The following is an 11,812-nucleotide window of genomic DNA, read 5'->3' as shown; positions in this document are numbered from 1 at the left end:
GAGAGAGACGCATGAGCGGTGACCCTCATCGCATTTTTCTCTCCTTGTTCGGCTGATAAATTGTGGCCTGCTTCTTCCAAAAACCCAGTGGGTAGTCAGCGTTTGTCCTGTGCTCTCTAGGCTTCTTCTTCGTCTTCATTTTTCGCGCTGCTTTATGTTCCAGAATGAATAACCGACTAGACCGCACCAAGATGATTAACCATAGACTAAATGCGGTAAATAATCCTCGCAGTTTACGCTTCAAAGCCACGCATTCGAGCGCACCGTAAAAGTGTACGCCTCGCCATTGCTTGTGTCGCTTGGTTTCTTTGTCTCCAAAATCGCATGTGCATGGAACGTGATTGCGGCTGTAGAATACGCACAGCATCCGCGGCTGTGGTTCGTTCCTCTCACACCCACTCGTAGAACCAGCGAGGCGGGAGTAAGCACACCCTTTCGCCGATGACGGCTTTAATGTCGGGACGGCAGGCGGCTGGGTCTGGCTATTCTGCGCCGTTGGCGGTCGACGCCCGGCTCCTCGTGCGTCTTGCGGAAGTCCTCCTCGTCCTGGAGGGGGACGTCCTCTTTGAGGCGCTCGGTGGACTCTGCGCGAAGACCCGCCGTCTGAGCCTGAGATGGTTCCTGGCCGCGATTCTATACAGGACTGTGCTTTTTTTTTTGCTAAAGACCGCGCCCATTAGTAGCTGAAAGAAAACGCGTTACTCTTGGTAAAGAGTTGTGAAAGAGGTCAAATCGGGAGTACTTCCCTGAAAAGCCCCAGCTTTAATGTATATTTATTGCATTTAACGTCTGAATTCACTGTTTTCGGCGTTCAACACACATCTGCCTTTTCTTGTCGAAGCAGAGCAATCTCCATGGGACCACGTTGATACACAATGCGAAACACCTCGAGTGGGTTTCTTTTTGTTATGACTCAGAAGACGTCTAAGGGGTGGCCAAAGCGTAATGACACCTTAAGATGTCGGGGCCCAACAGGCGTTATTATACTGTAGATCTTTTTGCAAGCTGTCCGGGAAGGTGTGGAAGAAGAACGCGCAGAAACAAGTCATCAACATCGGCCTCTGTCATGTCTCAACAATTAACCAGATAGTGTACCAGCTTGCTAATCTCACCTCTCTTACGCCCCCTGATACATTTACCTCCACTCCGTTACCCTTAGCAATCATCCGTTCTTTTGCCTTCTGATTAAATGCTCATTTATTCTTTCTTGATTTCCACTTGGTTGTCATGAACTCGCGTTTGTTCCCTTAATCACTCTGCTCTGATCCACTCTCTCATTGTCACACCTGTCATTCTCCTTTCGCAAGGTCACTGCGCTGGCCTCGCTTTCTGGCCCATTGATCACTACCGGTAAGATACCACTACTATAAAATTTTCTTTTGAGGGATACCGGTAAACACCGTATTCTTATTCTTCTAAGTATTTCACTTTCATAGTCCGGATCTGCGCTCACTACAGGCCCCAAGTAATTGTGTTTCCTTCATATCGTAAACTGTTGTTCCCTTCCGTGACTGTTGAACATTCTTTAGTTTACTGACACCCACCATTGGGCACTGCCTGTCTATGTACTCGATCATGCTTTGAAACCTTTTCTTGGGTGGCTTAGCAAGGCAATGCCATCAGCAGATTAAAGAATACTGAGATACGCTCTATTAAATTTTATCCCCAACTCTTTCCAATACAGAACTCTGAATACCTGCTGTCACCACATGGTGAATAGTACTGGAAAGATCGTGTGTCCCTGCCTGACACAATTCTTTCATGGAATTTTGCTACTTTCTTTATGAAGGACTAAGATGGCTGAGCTGCCACTTAGGTACTTTTCGGTACTTTCAGTGGGTGAGGGAACAAACGGTGTTAATGACATTCTAGTCAAAATCAAGAGGAAGAAATGGGCTTGGGCAGGGCATCTAATGGAAAGGCAAGATAACCGCTGATCCTTAAGGGTAACGGAGTGGATTCCAAGAGAAGGCAAGCGTAGCAGGGGGCAGCAGAAGGTTTGGTGGGCGGATGAGATTAGGAAGTTTGCAGGCATAGGGTGAGCGCAGCTGTCAAAGGGCAGGGTTAATTAGAGAGACATGGGAGAGGCCTTTTCCCTGCAGTTAGTGTAGTCAGGCTGATGTTGATGATGATAATGATAATGATGATATATGCCTCTTATACACCATGGTTTCGTAACGCATGCGTGAGTGCTGAGTTTTCCTCTGAGTCAAATGCCTTGTCTTCAATTATGAAGGCATATATAGGGATTGGTTACATTTTACAATTTTTTCGGTCACCTGACTGACAGGGTGAGTACGGTACATCGTTGAGTTGCCTTTTTGATAGCCAGCCTGATTCTTTGGTTGACGAAATTCTGAAGACGCACTGAATCTATTAGTGATTGCCTGATTAAATACATTGTAGGCAACATGCAGTAAGCCGACCGGCTTGTAATTTTGAAAGCCCTTGATGACCCTTGTCTTATGGGTAAACAGAATGTTAGCGTTCCTCCACGATTCCGCTACGCCCTACTTTATAACATTAAACCACCCGGCTCGTTCAGGCGCTAGTCAGCAGCCATATAACATACTCCAACCCGTATCAAATCCTCAAGAAGGTCGGCAATCTGATTCGCAAAGCCTATAAGTAATCACTTCGGCCAATGCCGTCCACATTTACCGAGAAGCTCATCGCCATACGTCTCCACAGCATAGTCGGAAAGCTAATACAAGCCTACCTTGCGAGCCAAATTGAACGCTTGACCATCAGCACCACCGCACTTTGTCCGCTCTAATGCTACGGCTATCCCCTAGCCACCTGCCATCACAATTCCTCGACAAAGGAACCACCTACGAATCGCGCCGAATGTGCAAACCACACAGGACGAAGGAAAGCGGAAGCGAAGGAGGTGGGTCGAATGTACAGGAAATTACCGGAAGTCCGCTACACGGATGCAGCTCCCTACTCCAACTGCGAAGACACCATTATAATCGACCGAGCCTAGGTACGGCAGCCACAACGTCTACATCCCCACCTTGGCAGCAGAGGATGCAGCCATAGCAGTAGCCATTGTGTCCAGCCCTCTGAATTACACCACATACGTCATCGCACTATGATGCTGTGTGTCGAAACTACTGCAATGTCCTCGTACTCCAGAAGGCGGGAAGAATCCCCATGCCATACGCGACCAACTACTCCAAAATCATACTAGTATGAGCCCTTGGTCATGAGTCACTTCCTGAGAACCAGCGTGCACACTCTCGCCCGCACAAGCGCCATCCGGGCATCAGGAACCGTCATCGGCCGCAGTACTTCACCAGAGAGAGTAACGAACAAGCACGCAAGTTCGATCTATCATCAACGCCTGGGCGGGCAAAGATGGCTACCACTTCACACACGGCTCACGCGACACGAGGCCGTAGCCTGGCGACAGTTTAAAGATAATATTACTCATTTGAGCTTCGTACGCAAACTAGCCCAAACTGGCACTGGAAACCCCACACTCTTCCCAAACACACGCCCACATTGTAACTCAGGAGCACGGACTGTTGGGCGAGTTGGTGCATTGCAAACACGTACAAGCGCACAAAAACATAGACACGAAGAGGGAGATTTAGACACCACGAGCGCTTGCTTCCAACTGAAAACTTTATTGACAGAAACACACATTAAATCGACCTTGCTCCATGACGTCATCTGACCGCGCTACCAACCTCAATTGGTCACACTCAGAACTAATGCCCTATCTGTAAAACACTACCTGGTGGTGCCAACTCAGCACGACAGTACCCCTTTATCCCGACCTCAGCCCTACACACGGGAAGCTTGCTGCCAGCTCGGACCTGGGTGACCAGCGAAAACTGTTAGACCACGCCAGGCGTAACCGCTGCAGAAGCCCTGTAGCGAAGATCACTCGCGGACGGGGCTAACTTCACATTGAACAAAATAAACGTTTTACATCATCATCACTGCGTGCTCAGGGTGGCCTGTTTTCCTATCACAATAAATGTTTTGCATATTTTTCAAAGCGTGCTCAGGGAGGCCTGTGTTCCTAGCACATCTCCCCACGGCCGTTCAAGACGTCTGCTGTTACTTTGCCCCAGCCGCTTACACTCATTCCATTGCTTGTAAGGCATTCTTTACTTCCTCTTTCGTTAGCGACGGTTTGTCCAGTCTTCCTGCACTGCTCCATCCGTGCTGATTATTTCGGCTACTATATAGATCTATGTAGAACATCTCTCCTACTACCTTAACTATCTTGTTTATGTACACGATTAAACTGCCATCCCGGTGTTTTAGCGAGAGTACCTAGTGTGGTCTAAGCGCCTAGTTTTGTCTTGACCGCTTTTAGAATACCTTCCTTCTAAGGAGCATGCTCAATTCTCTGCATATTATGCCTCCTTATGTCGATTACTTTATGCTTATTGATTAACCTTTACAGCTGTGCCAGTTCTATTCTGTCTATGGGGTTCAAGCTTACAAGCTTTGGCGTTTCCTGATCAGACCTTCCGTTTCCTGAGGGAGTTTACCGGTATCCTGCTTAACTGTCCTATCCCTACTGCTATGACGCACTCTGTAATGACATCTGTGAGATTATGGTTCATCGATTGGACACTATGGTCCTTGTATTAAGTTAAAGCAATTATCTGTTCTGCAGCGAAATCATAAATTCCTCTACCTTCCCTCTTGCCGCTAACTCATTGATCGGCTTCTTCGATCCTTGCTGGTTTCTTTTGCTCGCTCTTCAAGCCTATACTCCGTTTAATACATCAGGTGCAACGATGTCAAAGCTACCGCACTAGTTTGCGCTGCCTGCATCCGCGACCAAAGAGTAGTGCGTTCCTTGTGGTGAGCGAAACGTAGTGAATCCTTTGTCTGCAGACTTACTACATGGCACATACAGTGTCATGAACTTGATCAAATGGACTCTTACTGCTGATGTCACGCTGTCCCTTTTTAGTGTCTTAGACCACTCGGGCACAGAACCAGCGTGGCGCAACACGCCTCCCTTTCTTTTCCCGTCCGGACTACTACCGTACCTTTCACAGAATGGCGCATGATGTATGAAACGGAGAATAGGCTAATTCGAGACCTTATCATCGCCTCCACATCCTGCCCGACGCCGGTTGCGCGCATAGCATGAAGTCAATTTCATTTTTCTCTTTCCCGTCAACTTCCGGTTCTCCCGTCCACAGAGGAAGGTATTATCATCATCATCATCATCATCAGCAGCAGCAGCAGCATCAGCCTGACTACACCCACTACAGGGCAAAGGCCTCTCCCATGTCTCTCCAATTAACCCTGTCCTTTGCCAGCTGCGCCCACCCTATGCCTGCAAACATCCTAACGCCTGACGCCCTTTCTTATTGGAATTTTATTGCTGACTTTATGAAGGACTATGGTAGCTGTGCAGTTCCTATATATATCTTCCAGTATTTCAACATAAGGCTCTTCTACACCATGATTTCGCAATGCCTGCACGACTGCTGAAGTTTCCGCCCACCTAACCTTCTGCCGCACCCTGCTTACGCTTGCCTTCTCTTCGAATACACTCCGTTACCCTTACAGAGCAGCGGTTATCTTGCCATCGCCTTACATGAGCTGCCCAAGCCCATTTCTTCCTCGTTATTTCGACTACTATATGCGACACCAATAGAATTCAGTTAACATGTATTTGCATAACCGGTTCCCACGATGTGCCGACTCTTCTGCGGACTAAGCACGATGACTGCCTCGTCAACAGCAGTGAATAAATCCCAGTTCATGATCCACGGCGCCAAAATAAGCGATGGCTTCCGAGAAAGCGAGCACGGGTAGATGTTCCCATGATATCCATGCAGGTCTTCTTAATTTCTAAGGTCACGAGTACAAAACCTTCGTATTATATATTTTTATTTATTTATTTTTGTTTATAGGTACTGCAATCTAGTACAAATCATAGCAGGGTAAAAACAAACAAACAAAATAAAACCTTATAAACAAACTCAAATTCATAACATTTGCGGGCACTTTTCAAACAGCAGTAAATATTAATGTTTAACAGTGTCGCTATTAAGTTTATACCATTCAGTAAATGTCCTCGCGAAAAAAGAGTATTTAAAGCAGATATTTCGTGCGTTGAAACCGGTTATTGTTAGTGCATGCGTTTCGCTCGTGGTATAACCTGAGGAGTAAGAAAAATAATTAAAAATATGAACTTTATAATGACCTTTTATAAGCTGGAAGAAAAACTTTAAACGACAAAAGCGATTTTGGCGGAAATTTGGGCGAGTTGGTAAGTGTTCATTTTCGCTCACAGCGCAACACGAACGGGACACAAGACGAAGGACTAGCACAAACAGGCGCTGACTATCAACTGGTTTTTTATTGAAGAACGAAAAGCGTATAAATACAAACACTGAACTACTTATCAATCAACAAAAAGTTATCTGGAAAGCACGTGGGAGGTTAGATAGCTCAATTCCCTCTCGGATAACGTTATGGAAGGGCTGCTGATACATTTTGCGCCGTTGTGGTAAATATAAAAAGCTTCCATAACTTCGCGTGTTAATTTATTGTTATGTCGGAACAGGATGCGCGTGTTCTTGTAATCGGGAACACATTGGCATTTTTTGCACTGCAAAGACGCCTGGGCAAGGAGGTCCCCTTTAGCTCTCCTTTCTATCCTAAGGCCATTCTAAGCTCATAAAGGAGGGCATTGCCGCATCTTGCCTGCAATCAGCTCTCAGTAAATCTTGCCATGAAAGGACGCGAGAGAGCATTTTGGCGCAAACAGGCAGGTTACGTGTGAACGGGTACCCAGATCAACTCATTTCCAGGGCAGCGGAGAAACTTCTTAGGCAGCTCAAGAATGGGGCTCAGCCGAAAGAAGCTAAAAAGAAAAAGCTGGCTGTGGTCGCGTATGCACACTGCTTGTCACATGGGCTGAAAAAAGTTGCGGGCAGATACGACGTTGATGTCGTCTTTTCTGCACCTAGAAAACTTAGCGCAATGTGCAAACAGGTGAATCAGAGGCACTACGGCAAGAGCAAGAGGGATGCTTGTAAAGTGCGTCATGTGTCGCCATCTATACCTTGCGAGGTAGGGGTGGTATACCAGGTCCCCTTCTCTTGCGGTGCCATGTACATTGGCCAGACTGGCAGGTGCGTTAACAAACGCTTGATGGAACATGAAAACACCAGAAAAAATGATCTCCTGTCTCACACAGGCTCCCACAGCAGGCAATGCAAATGCAGGCATGAAAAGGATCATGCACAAAGGAGAGCTAAAGAGACCCCCTTGCCCAGGCGTCTTTCCAGTGCAAAAAATGCCAATGTGTTCCCGATTACAAGAACACGCGCATCCTGTTCCGACATAACAATAAATTAACACGCGAAGTTATGGAAGCTTTTTATATTTACCACAACGGCGCAAAATGTATCAGCAGCCCTTCCATAATGTTATCCGGGAGGGAATTGAGCTATCTAACCTCCCACGTGCTTTCCAGATAACTCTTTGTTGATTGATAAGTAGTTCAGTGTTTGTATTTATACGCTTTTCGCTCTTCAATAAAAAACCAGTTGATAGTCAGCGCCTGTTTGTGCTAGTCCTTCGTCTTGTGTCCCGTTCGTGTTGCGCTGTGAGAGAAAATGAAAAGCGATTTTGCTCAACGACTGGGGGTAGCCCACTTCGCCCCACGAGCTCACTCACAGATGCACCGCCATATGAGTTAAAAACAAATCAAAGTACTTTATGCTCTATTCGCTTTAATTTCTGAATGTTGGTTAACGTGAAAGGGTCCCAGATGATTACAGCAGATTCTAGTAAAGGACGGATGAGGGAATTGTAGGCCAATAGACGAACACTACGTGGGGATGACTTAAGTGAGTGCCTCAAGAAAAAGGCCGCCACCATCTGGAAGTTGAAGTAATGAGCGTTAGCTGTTTGGCCTACTAGATGAAGAAAGCGAAGAAGAACGCGCCGCTCTTGTCGAGAAACGGTATGTAGTACCCTTTGAAACGGGGTGGATTGCCACCGCGCTCGGCTACGCATGCACGCACGCCACCTAGCGAATGGATGGATGGATGGAAGGTAGGAGCGTCCTCTTTGAAACGTGGTGATGGTAGTTGCCATCATGCCGTTTTTTCCCTTTATTTTTTGTTTAATTGTGCTGTAAGTTGTAGATAAAATTCGCCATATATAATCGCCGGCTAGCGCCATCTATCAGAATAATTACGATGCACGTCTACCCATTGTCGAGTTGCACCTCCTCAAGATACATCTCAGACGGAATTTGCATCGTTTGGGGGGTGAGGGCGAGCGTAAAATTCGGCTTGCGGTGCGATAGGGCAATGCTTCAATTTGTAATTTCATTTGTAATTTCATGTATTGAAAGAGCCCTTTCATTGACGCCGCGTCCAGTTTGGCCGACATACAAGCGTCCAAAGACATCAGGACTAGAAGCGTCGTTACCTTCTTCAGGCACGACAACCTGCGGTTACTTGAGGCCGACCAGAATGGAGGATTCGTTTTCCTAAAAGAGGGTGCCTTCAACGAGAAAGCGGCACAAGCAACCGCTAAGAAATTTGTACGTGTCAAAGCAAGTGCCGCAAGGATCAAAAGCAAGGCTTCAGCGCTTTGCAGGGATGTTGAATTGCGTAAGCTTGCAAGCTCGATTATCAACTCTAAAAAGAAAGCGCTGTCAGTTATCTTCAAGGCAAAAGCGCACGATGACTCTGTGCCGTTTAGAACTATTGTAAGCGAGGAGGTTTCGTGGCAAATGTTAATTAGCCAGTTTCTGCAAAAACATCTTTGTGCATTATAGATTTTAAACCCTTTTGCGAAAAAAAGGGGTGATTTAGTAAGGTTCTTGGATTCCACTGCTCATATTGGCTACACCTTTTCTATTGATGTGGAAGATCTCTTTTATTCTCTGCCTCATAATGAATTTTTCGCAGCCGGGAAAGAATGCATTGAGAGCTCCGGTGAAATAGCGTTTCAAAACTCGGCTGGCGTTTCTGCAGATAGCTTCATGTCCCTGTTGGAATTTTATTTGCAAGCCACCTTTATCTCTTTTAAAGAGTTTTTACATTCAAAGACAAGGCACTTGCATTGGCTCCTGTGTCGCCCCGATCCTCTGTGAAATATTTTAGCTACTATTTACCGTTCTCTGACTCTAGAGCTTACTAACCCCGGTGTTCTTAAGTGTTTTACATATGTTGACGATGAGATATGTTGTTTTTTCTAAACAGAAAACGCTGACCTACACTGATTCAGGTAGCAGTGCTCTAACCCTTTTTAGACAATATGCAAAGGTTTGATTTTCAAGCACGAACTCTCAAGTAACTGTTCATTGAAGTTTTTAGACATTATTTTGACGTTTGGCTTGCATCATGTCTGTGGGAATTATGCTCCTTGAGCACAGAAAGAACCACTTCCATTTGATTCTGCACATTCAAAGACTCTGAAGAGTGGAATTGCAAACTGGTGCCTAGAATCAGCCTTAACCAAATCATGCCAGCATGAAATGCATTCCAGCTTTCGTAATCAGATCACCAGGCTGCTTTCAGCCGGATTCTCCTGCTCGCTCATCACAGCAGTAGCTGAAAACCTTCCCCACAAGATAAAGAAAGGCACGCGCAGCTGTGACCTTGAGCGCTTGCAATGTACAAAGCCAACGGCGGTTCCATACATGCCCAAAGTCCCCCAGAATTTAAAAAAAAGTGGCAAACAGGCATGGTGTTCCGGTGGTTTTTTCGGCCCAAAAAGCTCGCTGGGTTATGCCCCAGGATCACCGATGAATGAGCCCCACGAAGCGCATGCACAAAGAAACGTGCTAAACAGGCTGGAATGTGCACGGGCGTGGTCTATCAAATCCCGCTCAAGTGTCTACGCGTGTACGTCGGCCAACGCGCAGTAGAACATGCTCTTTATATACAAAAAAGAGAAGGGGTGAACATGTCCGCTCATTGTATTTCATGCCATGGTTGTGAGCCACTGCTCAACGACAAGGATTCTGGGCAACAGTAACAAAACAAAAAAACGTGAACTTTTAGAAGCGTTCCACATCAAAGAAAAAGGCGATAATTGTGTTTGCAATACCTCGGTCACCTTATATGATAGAGAAAACAATTTTCTCTGTGGCTTTTGCTGACCTATGCAGGCTTGACTTGTCATCCCCTTTCTTCTTCAATCTCCCTCTTCTGTTGCCCGTGTGAATACTGCACAAATATAATGTCGTGAAAGCAATAAATTCAGTAGCTAGTTTGCACCATATCTGTCATCTTCTGCTCTTCCCTGTGTACGTCTTGTCGTGTGCGCAACGCCATCCCAAGAAAGCTATGCACCAACTAGCGCAGCAAGAAGTCCTTCTGCATTACTTCAAGAAAGAGACTTTCCGCATTGAATTTGCTACGAAAGCACCTATGTGTTTTGGCCACGAAGGGTTGCTAGTAATACTTAGGCCAAAATATTTATACTCTGTCACCTCTAATAATGATATGTTGTTAGTACCGTACACAAAATGGCGAGGTATTTTCTTGTGTTTAATTTTCATAACGGCGGTTTTTTTTTCAAAATTAATGCACATCTGCCATTAGTTGTGCCACGCAACCACCCTCGCTAGGTCAATATTTAGACGTACCTGGTCATCAACTGAAGACACCATTTGATATAAAATACAGTCATCCGCGTACAGCTTCACGCGGACTGAAATTTCTGCCACACTGTCAATAATAAATAATAGAAATACGAGTGGTCCCAAAACGGATCCCTGGGGGACGGCAGGCATATATAATTTGGACACTGCTAGATGAAATGTTGTTCAGAGTGACAATTTGACGCCTGTTCGAGAGGTAACCTGTAATCCATTTAAGTATTCGGTCGTTTTTAGTATAATAACTTAATTTGTGAATTAGTTTGTTATCTGACACCTTATGGCATGCTTTGCGGAAATCTATGAATATTGCGTCTGTTTGCTTTCCCTGATTAATCGACGGAGCAAAGTCATGCGCAATTTCAACTAACTGTGTACGTGTGGAAAACCCACGCCTGAAACCATGCTGAAAATCTGTAAGCACTTCGTGCTCTTCCAAGACACCTAACATATGTTTGTGAATTATAGGTTCTAAAATTTTACATGATGTCGACGACGTAGGTCGGTGATTCTCGATGTGGGCTTTTTTGTGGTTTTGTGTAAAGGCTGTCCTCGCGGCTGTCCTCCAGTGATCCGGTAAAGAACCGTCATGTAAAGTTATGGTTAATATTTCTGTCAAGTATTTTGCCCACCACTCTGCATAGCGCTTCAAAAAAGCGTTGTTACCGGGACCTGGCGATTTTTTAATGTCAAGGTTCAAAAGCAAGTTAAAAACACCAGTCTCTGCAATTACAACGTCAGATATGGCAGGGAGTGCTGTAGAAAAGTTGGGCAGACAACCATTGCCCTCTGTGAATACCGACTGAAAGAATTTCTTGAACGCAGAACAAACAGCCTCATTACGCATACATTTTCCGTCTGCTATGAATTCGTTCGTTGAAGTCGATTTGGGCGTGATTTGGCGCCAGAATCTCTCAGGAGACGTTCTGATGAACGAAGGCAGGAGCGTTCCGTAACATTATTATTTGTCGCAAATTATTTTCTGCTTAAGTTGCTCTGAAATTGCTTCCACAATTGCTTTTAATAATGAATTTCTGCTTCATTTCTTTTTTATTCTTTTAAGCTTTCGCTGCAAGCGTAACGTCTCCCGAGGAATCTATGAATTACAGTACACAGAGTTTTTTGCAATTTTGGCAACGAAACGGGCAATACAATCGGAAACGATCATCTCAAAGGTAAGCCATAGGTCATTCTTAC

At 45.5% G+C, this 11,812-nt stretch overlaps 1 protein-coding gene across 1 annotated transcript in view; it reads right to left on the bottom strand.

The window, feature by feature from the left end:
• Window positions 1–450: 450 nt before the first annotated feature.
• LOC144123446 (uncharacterized) overlaps window positions 451–11,812 on the bottom strand; it is a 775,538-nt gene continuing 764,176 nt past the window's right edge. The window contains exon 8 of the mRNA XM_077656272.1: window positions 451–584. Coding sequence (XP_077512398.1) covers window positions 451–584 — 134 coding nt within the window. The remainder of the gene's footprint in view (window positions 585–11,812) is intronic.

Source organism: Amblyomma americanum, chromosome 3 (genome assembly GCF_052857255.1).
Source record: "Amblyomma americanum isolate KBUSLIRL-KWMA chromosome 3, ASM5285725v1, whole genome shotgun sequence".
Classification (NCBI taxonomy): Eukaryota; Metazoa; Arthropoda; class Arachnida; order Ixodida; family Ixodidae; genus Amblyomma; species Amblyomma americanum.
Note: the sequence above shows the minus strand (reverse complement) of the source record. Positions and strands in the feature narration are given on the sequence as shown.